Raw genomic sequence first — 22001 nt, forward strand, 5'->3', positions numbered from 1 at the left:
AGTGGCTAGCCACATAGGGCAATGGAGTCCTTGACGAGTGGCTAGCTCAAATTCAGATGTGTTATTAAGCATAAAATAAAATCTATGAGATTTCAAAAACATGGTACAAAAGAAAAAGAATGTAAAATATCTCATTAATAATTGTCTATCTTGGTTTCATGTTTAAATTATAACATTTTGTATTTACTGGGTTAAACTATATTATTAAAATTAATTTTACCTGTTTCTTTTGGCTTTTTAAAAAAACATGTTTACTAGAACATTTAAAATTATGCAATGTGGAAAGAGTTCTGGAGATGGACGGTGGTGATGGTTGCAAAACAATATGAATGTACTTAATGCCACTCAACTGCACACTTAAAGGCAAGTAAGATGGTAAATTCTATGCACAGAATATTTTCTGATAAAAAATGTATTTTTTCAAAGTACATCTGTGGCTTGCATTTGTGGCACACATGGTGTTTCTATCCAAGGGTGTTGCTCTAGAGCATAATTCCTGAGGGCAGCAACTAGCGCTTTTTGGATTTTGTGTCTCGAGCTGTGCAGCCTCTTTTGCTAAGGGTTGGTTGAACAAAATCATACAGAAGATAAAATCTTTGATCACAATATGGCAAAGGCAGGTGAGAGGGAAAGATGACAGCAGTAAAGACAAGGCCTGGCAGGACCAAAATGGGCCAAATTTGGGGCCCTGAGAAAGTCTAGGAGGAACCAATATGGCCCCTGTCACGTAGTGGCTGGTGCACAGCCCCATGGACCTGGGTTCAAATCCTAGAACTCCTGTTAACAAGCGAATGACCTTGACAAGTGACATTCACCCTGAGCCTCAGTTTCCTCATCTGTAAACCAGGGATGACTATAGCCCTGACTTCATCATGTTGCAAGGAGGAATGAAAGAGATTCTGTTGGCAGAGTGCCTGAAGCATAATGAATGATCAATAAATGTTAGCTCTTTTTATCAGCTTTTACGGGTCTGTCATGAAGGAAAAGCAATTTTTGAAAAGTTGCCCGAAGCCAACCCACATTAAGTCATTTCCCTGCTGAATATTAAAACAGAATTTTTAATCTGAGACGACAAAAATAATTTGAGCTGGCAGATGGCATAATGTTGTCACTGACTTTGTTGCTTGGAATTGAGTGGATTATACATAAATGCCACCAAACTCTTTCCTTGTTTGGAAAAGTACCTGACTCCAAGATCTGCTGCGTGTTCTGTGGTGCTGAAGTGGCCCTGCACACCGGTGCAATGGCACAGTGATGCAGGCAGGAGGACCAGCGCCACTGGGCAAATCAGACGGGACAGGCAGGTAACGTACGGTTCCTAACACACAATCACCAAATCTCAGTGGCTTAGAACAACATTTGCTCCTCTTTATGCTACATATTCATCAGAAGTCAGTACAGGGCCTTCGCTTCATCCTCACCCAAGGACACAGGCCCAAGTGCCCAGGATTACAGCTGCAAGAAAACAGGAACCTAGTGATTCTCACACTGGCGTGTAAAATCCTTAGGCAGAAGCGACATGTCTCTCTTGCTGACATCATTGGCCAAAGTGAGTCATGTGTCCATGTCTGACTTCAAGGGAGAAGGGAAGTAGAATCCTACCACATGGCTAGAAGGAGCAAAGCAGAATGAATGCTTTGTGCAGCTCTGATGACTGCCGCCACCTGAGTAGACCGTCTCGCGATGGCAGAAATACGATGCCACCCAGCATCCCAAAATCAAATTCTGGTATTTGAACAAAATACCCTTCAATTTCACATCACTAGAAAGCAATGAAATGCAAAATAAAATGATATGCCATTTTTTAGCACAACTGAATTAGTCAAACCTACCTGCCACATGCAATTTTGGTGAGGTTTCAGTGAAACCACACACTCAAACACTGCTGGAGTCATCATAAACCAGAACACGTGTTTCGGAAAACAATCTGGCAGAATGTACTAGAGCAAGAAACCAAAGTGCACATCCTTTGGCACATTCGTTCAACTTCAGGGGATTGATCTGAATGCAACCATCCAAAAGCTACAGGCCCAACGACATTTCTTTACTTATAACATAAAAATGCCACTAGAACTAATTATAATAGAAAAAATATTATTTATAATAAAAAAGCAAAAACAATTTAATTGTCCTAGTATAGGGGATTGGTTAAGTAAACTATAGGAATTCATTTGTGGAATGTTACTTATATATTTTTAAGATATTTATAAATTCCAGCAAACATGGAAATATGCATATGATAGAATGTTAAATGAAAATAGTAAGATAGAAAATAATACATAAATAATCATCACAACCGTTTAGAAATGGATACAAAACAAAAATGCTGAAAATATTTAGGCCAAAATGCTAACAGCAGTTTGTATTAATATTATTTTCATCTCAAAAATAATAGTGAAAAATAAACTTTCAAATGGAATCCGAGCAAACTGAAAATTATTCTAGTTGAGAGGGGTTCTGTGAAGCGGCTGCTTGGGCAGAAGTTACGTTCAGGAGATGGTCTCATCACGAGAGCAGGGATCTATAATACGGCAAGCTCACAAAGGTGCTTAAAAACATTTGTAGTATAAACAAAGGAAAAGAGATGAAGGAAGAAAGAGAAACAGGAATAAATGAATATTGAATTGAGAACATGAAAACAGAGGGATCATGTCTCTTAAGAGCTCTGGTTAGGTAACATTGATCACTAATGGGAGAAACAGTTTTAGGCCTACAAAGAATAGCCTCCCAGGATCCGTTCTATTTGGCCAAGAAAGTTCTAGAAGCCACAGAAACTCTCATTTCCTCCTTGATGTCACCACCACTCAAATGTCTCCCCTGTTTTTACTTCCTTCTCCCCCTCAACCGCATTTTCCTGAGTTTTGCCCCTGCCACCCCTAGACTGGTCCAGGATTCGGTCGGCCTGTTACAAAAAGCAGGTGTTTTCCTTCGACCACAGGGAACATAAGATCATGGTGATCTTACCCTCACCCTTGTGATCTGCCCTGTTCTTTTAACGATCTGCTCTGAACTCAGATCATTTAATGAAATTCCCAGGAAAGCCAAATCATCAATAGCCTAATGATGGGCGTTTTGGGAGTTTTCAGTATTTTGCTATTACAAACAATGACTTGATATTTTCTTAAATTTCATTTTCCCCATTTATAAGCATATTTGTAGGTTAAATTCCTAGAAGTGAGACAAAAGATGGGTCCATTTTAATTTTGAAATATACTGACAAATTACCCTCTATAGAGGCTGTGACAATTTACACTCCACAGGATATGATAATGCCTATTTCCCCAGATCATCATCAACACAGTGTGCTGACAATTTTTTAATGAATAAGTAAATTTAAAAATTTTACAAAATATTTAAACATTTTCTTTGTTAACTTATAATACGACATAAGTCCCTTTGACATTCCCAAGAGAGCCAAAGTATTTGAAAGTACTTTAAAGAAGAATGAGGGGAGGGAGAAAATGCAAATAGTAATGCTGAAAGATGATTGTCCTCTTATTAAATAAACATGTCCTGCTTTGGCCAAATGCGGTAAAACCCAGGTTATAAAGATTCTCAAGTTCTATTGCTCAGCCGCTCCAGCTTCCTGCCATTCTCATTGCAATTGTAAGAGGGCATTTCGATGCAGCTCCAAAACTCTTCATAATACATCTCAGACAGCCAGGAGACACATCAACTTGTAGGTAAATGAGATTTGTTTTCTGGAGAATGTTTGTACCTCCTGATACCCCAAATTTTATTTTTATGGACTTTTCCATCTATGGTATTTTTCACTTTTATTATGAAGATTTTAAAATGTACATGAAGTGCATAGATTAATATAAAGATTTTTATCATCAAGATTCAAAATTTACTAGGATTTTGTCAACCTCAATTCATTTCTGCTGCCAGTATCTTTTGTTTTCTTGGCTGGACATTTTAAAGCAAATCCCAGACATAATGTCATTTCATCCATAAATATTTCAGTAGTATTCAGATATTTTGTGCACATGTTCAGCAGGAAACAGGGACCAGAGAATATAGTTACTATAATAAATACTGAGAGCAGGGAAGCATGGAGCAGCCATGCTCCAGCTGGGTTTAAATGAAGTATGAGTTTTTCTCATAAGAGGAAAAAATCGAAAAACAGCTCACCCCTAGAAACTTGTAGTTTTTACCTTAGCTTTCTTGAGTCATTATCTGAAGCATAACCTCACATACACTCAATAGAATATCAACTTTCATATAGCAAAGCAACATAAGCAGCTATAATGTAGACAAATCCAGTTATAGTTGGTAATTTCAACTCTCCTCTCTCCATAATTGATAGGACAAGTAGGCCAAGAATCGCTAAGGATAAATAAACTTGACCTGACTGGTATTCAGAGAATACTCCATGCAAGAAAAACAGAGCACATATTCTTTTCAAGAGCACATGGAACATTCACCAAGATAGACCATACTGTGAGCCATAAAACAAACTCCAACAAATTTGAAACTACTGATATACAAACCATGTTCTCAGAACTCAAAGAATTCAACTAGAATACATAAAGATATATGGAAACTCTCCAAATGTTTAGAAATTAAACAATATACTTCCAAATAATCCATGGATCAGCAAAGAAATCCATAGGCCAAAGAAGAAATAACAATACAAATTATTTTGAACTATATGCCAAGGAAGAGAAATACCAAAATTTTTGGGATGCAGCTAGAGCATTGTGTAGAAAAAAGTGTATAGTACTATTTGCATATATTAGAAAAACATGAAAGGACTGAAATTAATGATCTAAGCCTCTACCTTAAGAATGTAGAGAGGGAGGAGTAATCAGAGAATCAAATGAATAAAATAACACAGACAAGAGCAAGAATCAATACAACAGAAAATGGATGACATAGAGAAAAAGGAGTGAAACGAAAAGCTGTTTCATTGAAAAGATCAATAAAGTTGATAAGCCTCTAGCTAGACTAATTAAGAAAAAAAAAGACCTATTACCAATATTAGAAATGAGAGAAGGAGCATCATTACAGATCATACCAACATAAAAGAATATTCTGGACAATTTAATGGCAACCAATTTAACAACCTGAATGAAATGGAAAAATTCCATGACAGACATAAATAAAGTTCACTCAACGTATAGTAGATATATTAAACAGACTTACATGTATTAAATAAATTGACTTTGTAGTTAAAAATCTTCTCACAAAGAAAACTCAAGGCCCATTTGGCTTTAGTTGTTAATTCTAACGAAGATTTGAGGAAGAAATGATGCCAAATTCTGTACAAACAGTTCACAAAAATAGAAGATTAGAGAACCTGCCCCAACTCATTTTATAGCATTTTATAACAACAGTATCACTCTGATACTCAAACCAGACAAAGACATTAAGAAAACTACAAAGCAGGAACAGAACAGGCAGCCCAGAAATCAACCCACACATATATGGTCAACTAATTTACAACAAGGGAATCAAGCATATACAATGGGGAAAGGACAACTTTTTCAATAAATGGTGTTGGGAAAACTGGACAGTCACATGCAAAAGAATGTAACTGGACTACTTTCTTACACCACACACAAAAATTAACTGAAAATGGATTAAAGACTTGAATGTAAGACCTGAAACTATAAAACTCCTAGAAGAAAACATCGGCAGTAAGCTCCTTGACATTGGTCTTAGGGATGATTTTTTGGATTTGATACCAAAAGCAAAGGCAATAAAAGCAAAAATAAACAAGAGGGACTATATCAAACTAAAAAGCTTCTGTACAACAAAAGAAGCTGTCAACAAAATGAAGAGGCAACCTAACGAATGTGAGAAAATATTTGCCAATCATATATATGATTAGGGTTAATATCTAAAATATACAAAGAACTCATACAACTCAATAGCAAAGAAACAAACAATTCAATTAAAAAAATGGGCAGAGGGTCTGAATAGACATTTTTCCAAAGAAGACATAAGGTGGCCAACAGGTACATGAAAAGATGCTCAATATCACTAATCATCAGAGAAATGCCAATCAAAATCACGATGAGATATTACCTCACATCTGTTAGAGTGTCTATTATCAAAAAGACAAGAAGCAACAAGTGTTGGTGAGGATGTGGAGAAAAGGGAACACTTGGGGTCTGTGGGTGGGAATGTAAATTGGTACAGCCACTATGGAAAACAGCTTGAAGGTTTCTCAAAATGTTATAAATAGAACTACCAGCAATTCCAATTCTGGGTATTTATCTGAAAGAAATGAAAACACTAACTTGAAAAGACATATGTAACCCCATGTTCATTGTAGTATTATTTAAAATAGCCAAGACCTGGAAGCCACCTAAGCATCCACCAATGGATGAATAAGTAAAGCAAATGTGGTATGTACATACAATGAAATATTACTCAGCCATAAAAAAGAAGGAAATCTTGCGATTTGTGACAACATGGATGGTTTCTGAGGGTATTACGCTAAGTGAAATAAATCAGACCACGAAAGACAAATACTGTATGATCTCTCTTATATGTGGAATCTAAAACAAAAAAAAAAAACAAGAAAAATTAAACTCGAACTCATAGATACAGAAAATAGATTGTTGGTTGCCCAGAAGCAGGGGATGGAGGGTGGGTAAAATGGGTGAAAGTGGTCAAAAGGTAAAACTTCCAGTTATAAAATAAATAAGTCCTGGAGATGCAATGTACAGCATGGTGACTACACTTAATAATACCATATTGTATATTTGAATATTGCTAAGAGAGTAGATCTTAAAAGTTCTCACCACAAGAAAAAGATAACTGTAACTATGGGTGGTGACAAATGTTAACTAGACTTATTGTGGTGAACATTTTGCAATATACCGTCATGCACTGATTAATGATCTAGATACATTCTGAGAAATGTGTCATTAGACAATTTCATCATTATGCAAACACCATAGAGTATACTTACACAAACGTAGATGGTATAGCCTACTACACACTTAGGCTTTATGATACTAAGGTTATGGGACCATTGTCATATACACAGGCTGTCATTGACTAAAATGTTGTTATGTGGTGCATGACTGTATACAAACATTGAATCATTATGTTGTGCATCTGAAACATATAATGTTATATATCAATTATATCTCAATAAAAAAAGAAAACTTTAAAACAATACATAATCAACATAGACATAAAAATTACTTATCAATTCCAGCAAATCTAACTTAGCAATATATAAAAAGGATTGTATCTCATGACAATGAGGTTTAACTCAGAAATTCAAAGTTGTTTTAACACTCAAAAATCAATAAATTTAATTCACCATATTAACAGACTAAAAATAAAAATGATTCAATCAACTCCATAGATTTAGAAACAGCATTTCATGAAACAATTCAAGATAGAAACTATCAGCAAATTGGAACTAGAAAGGACTATCCTCAACTTGATAAAGGACATCTACAAAAAATCTAGAGTTAACCTGGTGAAAACTGAATGCTTTCCCCAAGATCATGAACAAGACACAGATGTCCACTCTCATTTTTTCTATACAACCTTGTCCTAGAGGTCCTAGATGGTGCAATAAGACAAGGGAAAAAACAAATAAAGGGCATATGGATAGGAAAGGAAGAAATAAAATGGTCTCTAACCACAGACAACATAATATCATCACTTATGTAGAAAATCCTAAGAATCCACAAAAAAAAAAAAAAAAACAAAACTACAAGAACTAAGTGACCTAGCAAGACTGCAGGATAAAAGGCTAATATACAAAAAACCCAACTGTCTTTCCAAAGCAATGGATAATAAATGGATACCAAATCTAGCCTGTTTGATGAGGAATTCAAAGTGCCTTCAAACAGACAACTTATTAGTTACATCTAACACGGAAAGCATAGCGACTTTACAGGGGAGAAACTGGAAAACAGCTTGACCCGGTAATTAAAATTAGCATTACCAATGAGGGGGAGATAGATCTCAGGGCTCCCTACTGTAATATCCTGGAAAGACACAATGTCACTTTGGTGATTTTCTGACTGGGGATGCATAACCTGAATCATTTCACGAGGAAACATCTGAAAAAAACAAATCGGGGGATATTCTGTTAAAATAACCGGTTCCTAGTCTCCAAATATCTCAGTGTCATGAAAGAAAGGAAAAGGGTAAGGAACTGTTCCAAATTAAGGGAGACTAAAAAAACATGACAACTAAACACAACACACGATCCTGGGCCAGATCCAGTACGGGAGAGAGAAAAAAACGCTATAAAGGACATTATTGGGACAATTTATGAAATTAGACTATACACTGTAGATTAAATATACATATCATATGGATGTTAAGTTCCTGAATTTGGTAATTCTATTGTGGTTACATAAGACAGTATTCTTGTTCATGGACTATATCTGGTGAAGTGCTAAAGAGTCAACGAGGGGCCGGCGACATGGCCGAGTGGTTACGTTCACGCGCTCGGCTTTGGTGGCCCAGGGTTTCTCCACTTCGGATCCTGGGCGCAGACATGACACTGCTCATCAGGCCATGCTGAGGCAACATCCCACATGCCACAACCAAAAGGATCTACATCTAGAATATACAGCTATGTACTGGGGGGCTTTGGGGAGGAGAAGAAGAGGGAAAAACAAGAAGAAAGAAAAGAAGATTGGCAACCGATGTTAGCTCATGTGCCAATCTTAAAAAAAAAAAAGTAAAGGAGCACAACATATGCAAATTACTCTCAAATAGTTCAGAAAAAATGATAATATGTTTATATATATGCATACACATATACAGATAAATAGATAAATCAAATGTAACAAAATATTAGAAATCAATAAATCTGTTTAAAGGATATTCAGAAGTTCTCTGTTATGATTAAGCAACTTCTCTGTAAGTTGGAGGTTTTTTCAAAATAAAAAGGGTGGAGAAACTTTCCCATGATTCAAAAGCTGCCAGAATAAAGTCCACCCGTGTCTTTTTTTTTTCAATTAGTGAAATACTGATAAAAGTTGGCTTTCCCATGTTTGTGATATCATCCCAATTAAAGATGTGAGTTTTCTTAAGATTAAATGTCTGCTAATCAAGAGTGAAGGGGCCATCTGAAAGCAGTTGAAAGAACAGGAGCCTTGCATTTTCTTTTTATTGCTTGGGCAATTTCCTTTATATCTATGAGCCTTAGTGTCTTTGCTTAAAATGGGAATAAACAATTATAATATACCAACCTCACAGGGCTGCTGAGATAATTACAATGAGAGAAAGTATAAAAACATACCTTTAGAAACTATGTAAAAATTACATAATGCTCAGACAGTGCTGGCCTTCTGCTTCAAGCCCTAAGATGCTGTGCATCTCCCTCAGAATAAAACCAAGATCCTCACCATGGCCTCCAATGTCTCCCCGATCTGGCCTCTGGTTCTCTGATCTCACCACTCTCCTCCCTCGTTTCTCTAGGCCCTCTGTTCCTAGTGCCACATCCTGCCTCAGGGTCTTCATAGTTCTGTTCCAATGCCTGGACCCCCCTTAGCCCAGACACACACACACAGCTCCTCCGCTTGTCCACTGCAGTTCTCCCCTCAAATGTAATCTTATCAGTAAGACTTTCCCCCCAAAAGAACCTACAAATGGTACACACAATTCCTCCCCAGCCATTTTCTGCCTCTTTCCCTCTTTCCTTTATTTTTTTCCGCACTTATCACACACAACTCACTATATATGTTCATCTATTTATTGTTTATGTCCTTCTCTTAAAATGTCGGCTATATAATTGTAAGGACTTCTATTTATTCAGCACTGTATCTTCAGCCCATAAATAAGTGCTTGACATATAACAGACTCTCAAATATTTGTTAAATGAATGAATGAGATGTAAACCTTGCACATATTTGGTACATAGTCACTGCTTCGTAGATATTGCCTTAAATCCATTTAATTAAAATGCTTTTTCTCTGTTGATATCTGTCATTATTAAATGTCCCCACTGCTTCAAAAGTACAATGAATTTAAATGTATTGGGTTTCACAGTGGTCTCTGAGATTACTGGAGATTATCTACATGTAACCTAATCCAGCTTGGAGATCACCAAGTCACAAATCTGAAAGAGGAATGGAAGGAGGGGAAAAAGATTCCTCACATAGACATATTTAAATATTTGATTATTTCTTTCCTAGTGGTGCCACCTAATTACCAACCCAGGTCAACTCCCTAATAAAGTTGGATTTTCTTTCTTACCCAAGTCACAGATAATTGGCAGCTGCTCACTCACTTCTAAATTGCAAAATAGCAGCCTCACATTTCAAATGCCACATCCTCTTACTCCAGAAAGGCAGAGCGCATCTCAAAAATTCAGCAATTGTGTCTGATGGGCAGTGACACAAGCAGACAGCTTTCTGTCAACATCTGGGCTGACAAATGACAATCAAGATCCCACTACCACCTGGGATTTGGGCCATCTGGGACCCTCCAAGTCACAGCTAGCTTGTTCCTCACTTGCCACTACCTTCCTGCAGCTGTGAACTCCGGTCCTTCACACCACAACCTGCCCTGGCAGATCCAGGAGGAGAGACCAGCTGCCTGGCTTGTTCAGGTTCCAGGGCCAGGAAAATCAGACAGGCAAGCCACTCCCCAGGGACATTCATTGATTTTGAAAACTATTATTAAATTAAACCAAGAAGGATCATCAATTTGCAAACATCTACATTTGCAATCCACTTGGTGCTGGGCTTCCCTCTTAGCAGAGATCAAGAGATACATGGCCTCCAGAAGAGGAAGGTCTTATGAGACATCCTTGGGAAAATTCTCAAGTAAAGCCTGAAACTCCTGGTATCAATTATTTTTCCTTCTTACAGAATAAATGGGACTAACAGATTATAGCCAGTGTTCACACTATATTCCTGAAATATAGGTTACACAATGAACTGACGATGAATTCATGATACTGGATATTAGTCCTACCTGTGGGATCCTTTTTTAGAAACTCTCCTGCTTTTTTGATTGTTATAAACAGATTAAGAGGAACCTTAGTCATTTGTACTCTAAATTAGGCAAAAGCAAACTGAATCGAAATTTCATTACTGAGCCCAGAATCTCTGTCTCAGGGAATGTAATGAAAAGGGTTGATTCTCTCTCTCTCTTTGTCAGACAAGTCATCTGATATTACTTACAGAGGCCTTGGTGCAAGGTCAGGGACAGACTCCTCCCATTGGCCCCAAACACTAAGTGAGCCACGTGGTTCTGGGCCTGGGTTCTATCCTTCAGGTAGAGCTCCAGAAGCAGTGTAGGTAGTTCAGGGAAACTATTTAGCCACCGGATGTATTGGGGAGTAAAACGCATCCCAATCCGTTTGGAGCTTGTCTATTGGAATCTCAAGATTTCCATTTCACTGCAATTTAAAGACTCAAATAGGGGCTGGCCCTGTGGCCGAGTGGTTAAGTTCTCGTGCTCCGCCACAGCGGCCCAGGGTTCAGATCCTGGGTGTGGACATGGCACCGCTCGTCAGGCCACGTTGAGGCGGTGTCCCATATGCCACAACCAGAAGGACCTGCAACTAAGATATACAACTATGTACCAGGGGGGATTTGGGGAGATAAAGCAGAAAAAAAAAAAAAAAAGATTGGCCACAGTTTTTAGCTCAGGTGCCAATCTTTAAAAAGAATAAAGACTCAAATAAGTTTTTGTCCAGAAAATCAAGGCACCCTCAATTTTGGGAGCCCCTAAAACATAAAGTTCTCAGGCCTGCTCTGACTTTTGGTACCAACTCTGAACAGTACCCTACACTGGAAACATGACTTCAAGAAAACACACATTCTATGTGGAGTTTACGAGTATGGTTTTCTTGAGCATTAAGTGTTCAAAGTATGCAGACATTGGCAGAAAGGTTTTCCATTTAGTCTTCTTCCTGCACAGTTGCTCCTTATTCTTTCACTGGCTTATTTCTTTCTTGAAACTAAACACGTGTCAACAGGGAGGATGTGTGGGAAGAGGACATGGGCTTTGGAGTCAGGCAGCTCTGGATTCGACTCCTTGGTCAGTTAATTATTAGTCACATTATCTTGAGAAAGTGACTGATTTTCTCTGAATCTCAGTTTCCTGGTCAGTAAACGATCCAATTAAATCCTCCCTCAAGTAGATAATGAGAGTACTAGATGAGACAATAGGTTAAATGTTTACAGCATAAAAGTGAAAATGACATTTTGTTCTTAGCCTAGTTATGTTCCATTACATAGCCCAGAAAACTCTTCCATTTCTTAAAGACTTACATTCCTGAAAAGCCATAAACTACAAAAAAACATTCTAAAACTTTCACAGCCTGAAATAAACCAAATCCTGATTTTCGTTATCAAAGACAGGAATTTCTTGTCTTTACTAAAACTGACAGCCTTTCTGCGCTACCCAGAGAGGGGTCCAGACAGTGGCGTCATTCTGGGTTCCTGTCATAACTTAAAGGACAGTTTTCACAATGTCTGGAGCCCTTGTCATCCTGTAAATGGAGAATGGCCTCAAATTCCTTGCAGCAGGAACCCACTTATGTGGCACCAATATTGACTTCTAAATGGAATAGTATATCTACAAAAGGAAAAGTGACGGCATCTACATCATAAATCTGAAGAGAGTCTGGGAGAAGCTTCAGCTGGCAGCTCGTGCAATTGTTGCTATCTAAGGCCCAGCTGATGTCAGTGTCACATCCTCCAGGAATACTGGCCAGTGACATGTGCTGAAGTTCACTGCTACTATTACAGCCACTTCTATCACTGGTCATTTCATTCCTGGAATCTTTACTAACCAGATCCAGGCAGCCTTCCAGGAGCCATGACTTCTGGTGGTTATTGATCCAAGGGCTGACCACCAGCCTCTCACAGAGGTGTCTTATGTTAACCTGCCTGCCATTGCTCTATGTAACACAGACTCTCCCCTGTGCTATGTGGACACTGCCATCCTGTGCAACAATAAGGGAGCTCACTCAGTGGGTCTGATGTGGTGGGTGCTGGCCCGGGACCTTCTACACATGTGTGGCACCATCCTTCATGAACACCCATGGGAGGGTATGCTTGATCTCTACTTCTACAAAGATCTTGAAGAGATTGAATAGGAAGAGCAAGCCACTGCTGAAAACACTGTGATCAAGGAGGAATTTCAGGGTGAATGGAGTGCTCCAGCTCCCAGATTTACTGGTACTCAAGCCCAGGTCACAGGCTGCTGTGAATGCATGCAAGTGCCCTCATGCCTATTCAGCAGTTCCCTACTGAAGACTGGAGCGCCAGTCTGCCATTGAAGACCGATCTGCAGCTCCCACTGCCCAGGCCACTGATTGGGTAGGAACAACCACTCAGTGGTCTTGAGCTGTTCTTCCACAGACTCTTAAACAGGAAATGGAAATAAAGTTGACATGAAATAGTTTCTAAAAGTTGTGTCAAAAAAAAAATCGGACTCAACTGTAATCCAAACAGACCTGCAGGCTGTCATATTTGACCTACAAATATAGCCTTCTCTCCTTCTCTGGGAGCCCGTTGTTATGAAAGCAGGACTCCTGCATCTATGTTTTATTGTTGCAGACAAAACTCCACTCAGTACTCCAAAAATTTTAAGTTTTTTTGTTTGACTTTTAACATGGAGGTCCCACCAAGATGCTCTGACAGACTTACCAACTGGAGCTTCGAAGTTGCATTACCTGAGAGGTTCAGTTTATAAGCCCTTCAGGACCCAACCAGTCTTCCTTGGCTTCTGGGGTGAGTCTAACTGTGCTAAGGTAGTCATTTTGCACTTACTGAGTATGTTTCTAAATTATTTCTGCTTCATTGCTCTCTGGATATCAGGTTTCATTTCTGCCTCAGGCTTATTTGAATTATTTCTGTCTAAAGAATGTCTGGTCCCCTCTAACAAATGAAAAGTACTGAGAGGTTGGTATTCTCTTCATTCAGTGTTGTCTGTCTACAGTTTTGGGGATATCTTGAATGACTGAGGCACTTCATACATGTCTTAGTGGGTATGCCAAGAATGCAAGGCCTTTACTACTCTTTGCCTGGGGTACTTCTCAAGGTTGTGTATGCAGCAAGCAACCTTGAGGTATGAAGTAATACCTTCTTCTGGAACAAAGAGCTGGCTTGCTTACTACTTGCTATAAAATAGTGGGTTCTCCAAGCTTACTGTTCCTCTCCTGTAATGGATCCTGCTACATGTGCAGGCACCCATCTGATCCTCTGCATCTGCCAGTGGCAACTGGGGCTCCAAGAACTGACAACATGCTGACACTTTGGCTACTGTGCTTTCTCTGAGACATAAAGTCTTTTATCTCTGAGCCAGGAGTCTTGTGTCTCCTGTCAGCATTCATGAAACAGTGGTAAACTAACTTGTTAGCTTGCAAATCGGATAAAATCTCACCCTTCACAGTTATTGGCAAAAACAACTGGCTTTGAAATATGTTCTGTAATTGTAACCCTTTGTGTCTGTGGCCAGCATTTGGGGGGGTACCCTTTAAAATCATAGGAAGATTCTTGAAGACCAGAAATATGTCATTTACATACACTATAGGAATATCAAAGTCAAAAAGACAGATCTACCATCGAAAGGAAGGAAATGTTTGCAAATATTTTAATGAGTTGAAACTTGTTTTGCCTGGCTTGCAGGATAGAAGGTTCTGATTTAGGGGTTGTACAACAATTGAATGAAATGAGCTGGGACATATATCAAAGTAACAATACAGAAGAAATGGGAATGTTGATTGCTTCTGGCTTTTCATGCTCACCCATTGCTACCACCCAAGACATCTGAAGCGTTCTGAGTCTGTGAATTTCTTTCTCCTGAAAGAAATAGGGAGGACTGTTGCTCATAATCATAACAGATTAACTGGTACCATCCTTTCCTTCCACTAAAACAACAAAACTGGAAAAATACCTGAAACAGTAGTTGTCAGACACTGGAGACCAGGCAATGCAAAACTGTGAACCCTGAAAGAAGGTAAACAAATGAGGACAGTACTGTGATGACCCTGGCTTTCTAACTAGAAGCCACCAGCCACACGTCATCACGTGGCGTGGGAAGTAAAACAGAACAAAGTGGTCTTGCTGAGTTGAAGGTATTAGAGATTGGCATTCAGGAAAGCTGAAGCTGCTAGAATTTCTAAAGTAGATTACTAGAGAAAAAAGTCTTCCTGTATGAAGAAATAGCTTTAAAAAAGTCTGCCAAGGGCTCCCCTTGAGCTTCCAGCTGAATAAATCCTAAGCAGCACACGTGTAGGGCAGATTTCCACACGATGGACAAAAACAACTACAGGAAAAGAATAACTACTAGGGAGCTCTAAGCTGAACAATTCCCAGAGATAACACAGGGTGGGGAGAGTTTATAGTTCAGAAACAGCCAGAGTGAAGAGACCGTGTTGAATAGTTGAGGCATATAGTAGAAACCACAGAATGGTCACACCTTAGGAGCACATCTAAACTAGACCTAGAGTAAAGACCTCTCTATGCCAGCCAAGGCAAAGCTAAAAACAAGTCTCAGAAGAATCCAGTTGACCTACCATTAGCTAATCTGCCTGTCTGAACAGACCTCAATACTCCTTAAAGGAAGGCAACAAAATCCAGACACTCAACCGCACAACATTTACAATGTCCAGCTCCAATAACAGAAAGATATCTGCAAAATTCCCAAATACGTGGAAATTAAAATATCTCAGGCATCAAAGAAGTAATAGGAGAGAAATTAGAATGCACTTTGAACTGAATAATAATGAAGATGCAACATATCAAAGCTTGGTTATATAAGTAAAGTCATAGTGGAAGATTAGTGACTTTAAGAAATCATAGTAGAAAAGAATAAAAGGGTAAAATTAATGAGTTAAAGTTCCACTATCAGAAGCTAGAACAAAAGGGCAAAGTAAACTCAAAGAAGGCAGAAGAAAGAAAATTATAAAGATAAGAGCAGAAATCAATGAAATAGAAAATAGGCAAACAACAGAGAAAATAATACAACCAAAAGCTAATTTATTGAAAAGACTGATAAAACTGATAAACCTCTAAGCTAGGCTGATCAAAAAGAAGGTAAGATATTAATAACCAGTATCTAGAAAGGAATAGGAGAAATTGCTATAGATATTACAAAATTAAAAGGATAACATGCAAATTATAAGCAAATTTGCCAGTAAATCTGACATCTTAGATGAAATGGAACAATTCCATGAAAAACTATAAAATATCAAATTAACACAAGACGAAAATCTGGAGTCCAATATTTATTAAATAACTTTTATTCCCATTAATAAAACCTCAAGCCCCAGTGACTTCACAGGTGAAGTCTATCAAAAATTTTATGGAGAAATAATACCAATTATATACAAACTATTTCATTCCAAGTAATTCACCAAATTTGCAGAATATGATAATCTCAATAGATCCAGAAAAATATTTGACAAAATCTAATGCCTAATTATGATAAAAATTTCCAGCAAGCTAAAGATAGAAGGGAACTTCCCCAAGCTGATAAAGGGCAGCAACAGAAAACATATGGCAAACATTATACTTAATGGTAACATACTAGATTTTTCCCCTACAATCGGGAGAATGTCAAAGACAAGTGCTCTCCCAGGTCTATTCAACATTGTACTGGAGGTAAGAAGAATTTCAAAAAGTTGATAAAAATTATAAAAGGCATAAAGATCAGAAAAGAATTAAAGCTGTCTCTATTTGCAGATAACGAAGTTTTTTTAAATGTAGAAGATTCTAAGGAATCTAAAATATAACTACTAGAATTAGTAAGGGAATATAAAAGGTTGTAGTAGCCAAGATTAACATTAAAAATTAATTTACTATATACCAGCAGCAAACAGTTGTGAGTTTCCAAAATTTTATTTGTAATAGATTCTAAAACATAAAATATTTAGGGATAAACTTGTCAAAAGTTGTGTATGACCTCTACACTGAAAACTACAAAACATTCCCCTTCTGGGGAAAAATTAAAGACCTAAATAAATGGAGAGAAATACCATATTCTTGGACTGGAAGCAAGCAATGGCATTCTGGTAAACATTTAACAACTGACTCCACCCACAAAACAAAAAGGGCCCCTGTTTGCGGAGGTTGCCAATTTCTGTGGTGTAAATTCTCCCACCCTAGCCAATTTCAAGCCATCAAATGCCTGAAAATTTAATAATCTTGTCTTGTGATTTAGTATGAGCTGTCTTCAGCTCACCAATGATTGAAAGACTTAATAGTGTTAAAATGACAATTCTCACCCAATTGACCAATCTCAATCAGATTGGACCAAGCACTTTTGCAGAAATTGACAACTTAATTATAAAATGTATACGGAAATGCAAAGAAGCAAGAATATCCAGAACAATCTTGACAAAGAAGAACAAAGTTGAAGGACTTAAACTCTGACTTCAAGTGTTACTTTAGAGGTAATCCAGACAATGTGACACTGGCATATGGATAATCAATGGAACAGAACAGAGAGCTCCAAAATAGACCAAGTGTGTGTACAGTCATTTGACTTGCAAAAGTCTTTTTGACAAACAGTGCTAGAATAAATGGAGATCCATATGGTGTAAGAATAATCTTTGGCCCCATGCTTCACACCCTATAAAAATAATTAAGATAGATTGCATACCTAAAATATAAAAGCTGAAGCTATAAAACTTCTAGAAGAAAATATAGGAGAAATCATTCAGTATTTGAGGGTAGGCAAAGTGTTCTTAGGACACAGAATGCAATACACAAAAAAGAAAATATGAAAAACTGGACTTCATCAAATTTTAGAACTTCTGCTCAACATAAGACATCATTATGCAAATGAATAGGCAAGCTACAAACTAGGAAATAACATCCATAAATTACATATCTGTTAAATGCCTGGTAGCCTGGATATATAAAAAACAACAACTCCATAGATAAACAACCAATTAGTAGGAGGCAAACAATTTGAATTCATAAGCACATGAAAAAGTGCTTAAGATAACTAAGTATCAGGAAAATGTAAATTAAACTACAACAAGATACAGCTACACATCCATCAGAAGGGAAAAAATGAAAAAGACTGAAAGATCAAACGTTAGCACAGGTGTGGAGCAACCAGAACTCTCATCCGTTATTGGTGGGAGTGTAAAATGGTACAACCACTTTAGAAAAAATTTTGGCTATTTATTATAAAACTAAGCATACATTTACTCTAAGACCCAGAAACTTTACTCCTATTGATCCAAGAGAAATGAAATATATATATACAAAAAGATTGGTATGAGAATATTTACAGCAGCCTCATTCATCATAGCCAAAACCTGGAGACAGTCTCAGTGTCCATCACAATGAGAATGGATAAACAAATTGTGACTATTACTTAGTCACAAATAAATGAACAAAGAAATACTTGCAACAATGTGGATGAATCTCATAACATGCTGAGTGACCTTATCAAAGAGAGTGTATACTAAATGATTATATTTATAGGAAGTTCTAGAAAAGACAAAGCTAACCTATGGTGGGATAAAAACCAGAACAATGATTATCTCTGGAAGGACAGGAGTAAGAAGCGATTGGGAAAAGGTATGAGGTAACTTTTAGGAATGATGGTATTAAGATTTGTGCACTTCAATGTATGCAAATTTAACCTCAATAGAAAAAAAATGAGAAACATAAATTTTGAATTCTAGTTAATGAAATGCAGGTTGAAGTATACGGCAGTGAAATGTGCTGGTTATTATAATTTACTCTGAAATGCATCATAAAAATAAGATGAACTGATGGATGAATAAAATGATGGATAGATGTGTGATAAAACAAGTTCCTAGTTCTGGCTTACTCCAGAGTCAGTTTAGATACAAGAAACCAGGTTAACCATTTTAGCCAACAAGAGGAAAATACATACCATTGCCAACACTTTACATTGTCTGGATTAACACCATAAGTAAGATGGAACAATTTATGTCTGAGTTAAAGAAATGACAATTGACCACCTAAGGTAGACTCAAGGCATTGTTCTCCGTAATTTTCTTTATCAAGCTAGAAATCTTCCACAGTGCCCTTTAGTGCTTTCTTAAAAGAGTCCTAGTTCTACTTGACTTTACCTCCCTTTTGCCTGGCATTTGCTGTCCAAAGTCTAAAAATGTTCAACAAATGATTTAAAGGCAAAAACAGGGGCCAGCCCCAGTGGCCTCATGGTTAAGTTCAATGCACTCTGCATCAGCGGCCCAGGTTCAGTTCCCAGGTGTGGACCTACACCATTCGTTGGCAGCCATGCTGTGCTGGCAGCCCACATTCTAAAAAATACAGGAAGATTGGCATGAATGTTAGCTCAGGGAGAATCTTCCTCAGCAAAAAAAACAATAAATAAAATAAAGACAAAAACAGGATGAAATCATTCTGATTGACACTCAAACCGAAAATCACATTTCTGCAAACAACCTCATATTCAAAGAGAATCAACAGCAGTGATGAAGAGCTGGACAATCCTTGGTAGCCTCACCTGCAGCTTTGGATGAAGGAAGACCAAAAGGGGGGCTAAGAATAAAAATGTTCTCATAGTCTAGGAAAAGGCTGGTTATTCTCCAGCCATGGTATCAAGTAAGCACCAGAACCAGTTTTAAATCATTGTATCAATTGATGACAACTCACATCAGGAAACATGCTGCCAAAACTCCCCTAATCAGTCACAGCCAAAAGTCAACCAATCAGAAGATTCGTCTTTCGAAAAGACAAGGGGGTCAGCACAGGCACAAAACTTACCAGCTTGAGACTCAAACTTCAGCAAAGCACTGTTGTAGCCCAGAGTAATCAAAATGGACTCCTTCCCCACACGGCAACATTCGGTGTCTCTGTTGAGTAAGCATTTAAAGACACAGACGCCATCAGCTATAGAGGGTGAAAAAAGAAAAAAAAAGGATTAGGAAAATCCATCTCAAGTGTTGTAAAAAAAAGGCTCATCAATGCCATTCCTACACTTCTCTCATGTTCTCAAGGCTCCTCATTTCTTTCTTCTTAATGTAATACCTCCTGGGACATAAGGGGATATGAGGATCAGAGATAAAAGAGATGAATCTAACTATGGCCAAATACCAATTCTTTGCAGGTGAGTTAACACAGGGCTCAAACTGACTCTTATTGGCTCTTGTCATTATGGCCAGGGCCCCATTCCCTATAACCCTAGTGTTCCCCAAATCATTTTGTATTTTTTGACACCATCCCAGGCGAGTCCAAGTAATGTCCATCTGGGTGATTCTTGAGCACACTATGTGCCAGAGATATCACAAAACTCTCTATGGTGTGTATTATCACTACCGATGTTCCTAGGTGAAGACAAGGCAGGGCGTCTGGGTACAAATATGCACAGGTAATAAGTGGCTGAACTGGAATTCAAACCCAGGATTGAACTTGACTCCAAAGCACATGTTATTCCTACCACATTGTGCGGAGGCAAGCATGACAGAGAGAGCATAGTTTCTGCAAGCAGGGCCTGTGTAAGCCGCTAGCATCTCATTAGATTCACCATGGATAACTAGGAACTAACTTGCTAATCCTCCTTTTACAGGTTACACAGGCCTTTAGCATTGGGGCAGCTGTATTCTGGTGGAAAAAGCAATCAACTTGGGGTTTTGTCTTCATCTTTGATATTTACTAACCTAAGAAGCTTCAATCAACTAATCACACTACGTCACAATTTTTTTCATTATGTAAGATGAAATTATTGATGCTTATTTCACAGGCTTTTTGTGAAGGCTGAATAATAAAGGTAAAATTTCTAAAATCCTATTAAAATAATAAGGGACTATTATTATTTCTCTCATTATAAAGTAGATCTTAGTTCCTATCCTTAATGTCCGCTATTCTCCCTTACAAAATCAAATACACTAAGTATATTAGCCTAAAAACATAATTGCATATGGAATTCTACTGTTCATATGAGCATATGAACATTCATGCACACACATTCGAAACACATGCGCACGCAGAGTTAAGATGACCAAATATTTTCAAATATTTTCATCCATTACTTCAAATGAATGCGTACCTCCTGATGGAAGCCTTCACAAATATTTTTCACAAAACATCTTGACTGGTTAAATAGTGCAGATGTTTTGAAAACATTTTTCTGGCATGAAACATGATCACAGGTTTAGTAAGTACAGCCCAGCCAGTGTCTCGAAGGCATCAGTGTCTTCTCGCAGGGGGGTAGCCGTGAATGTAGATGCAGAAGGGGAGAATGGCGCTCTTTTAAACAATGTTTTCTTGAAAGCACAAGAATATTTTTTTTCAAGAAATCAGGATTTTTTAGCATTTGCCAATTGTTTCTCTTGTGGTTTCAGAGTAGAATAAGATGGAAGGAAGATCCTAGGGTTCTACAGTCCTTTGCACAGTCCATCTCTGAGTGCCCACGAAATACTAGTTTCAGGACACCCCTCGGATGCCGAAATTCGCGGATGCTCAAGTCCCTCAGTCAGTCCTCGGCATCTGCGAGTTCCGCATCCAGGGATACAGAAGGTCGACTGTACAGATGAGACTATTGTCATCTGTGAGCTCTTAGCGGACAGGGGCAATTTTACTTTATTTTCAGAATCATTGTCTTTTTTTCTCTGAATCAAAACCTAGGAGAGTACCTGGTACTTAATACATATTTTTTTAATCTGTGAAAGCTTTCTTCTGTGTATTGATTGCATACCATCCCAGAATAGATAAAAAGCTTCAAAATTTATCTAGTTCAATTCTTCTTCACCAGATAAGCTCAGAATTTTTTGTTTTGTCGTGATTTCTTTAGGGTATACCTCGAGTTTCTGGTTTTCCCCCACTTTTATATATTGCAAAATGACCGCCCACATATCCTCTGTACAAATATGAGAGGAGAAGGTCTTTTTAAGCATAACATAAAATCCAGAAACTATTGGTTACTGACATTTTTAAAATCTACCTATGGCAAAAAAAAATGTTTAGATACTTTAAACAAAATTGAAAAGCAATGATCAGCTGGGAAAATATTTTCAACATATGTGACAAAGACTTAATATCCCCAATATACAGTAAGCTCTAAAAACTAAGAGGAAGCAAGCATCCCAATTGAGAAGTTAG

The 22001-nt window shown here is 37.8% G+C and overlaps 1 protein-coding gene and 1 pseudogene across 2 annotated transcripts in view; one reads left to right on the forward strand and one right to left on the reverse strand.

The window, feature by feature from the left end:
- Positions 1–22001, reverse strand: part of LOC103567316 (histone-arginine methyltransferase CARM1-like) — a 255692-nt gene that overhangs the window by 135297 nt on the left and 98394 nt on the right. For both annotated transcript variants that reach the window (XM_008543957.2, XM_070590673.1), the window contains exon 2: positions 19668–19793. In XM_008543957.2, the coding sequence (XP_008542179.1) occupies positions 19668–19793 (126 nt within the window). The remainder of the gene's footprint in view (positions 1–19667; positions 19794–22001) is intronic.
- LOC139078560 (small ribosomal subunit protein uS2-like) lies at positions 12416–13295 on the forward strand (annotated as a pseudogene).

Source organism: Equus przewalskii, chromosome 22, assembly GCF_037783145.1.
Source record: "Equus przewalskii isolate Varuska chromosome 22, EquPr2, whole genome shotgun sequence".
Lineage (NCBI taxonomy): Eukaryota > Metazoa > Chordata > Mammalia > Perissodactyla > Equidae > Equus > Equus przewalskii.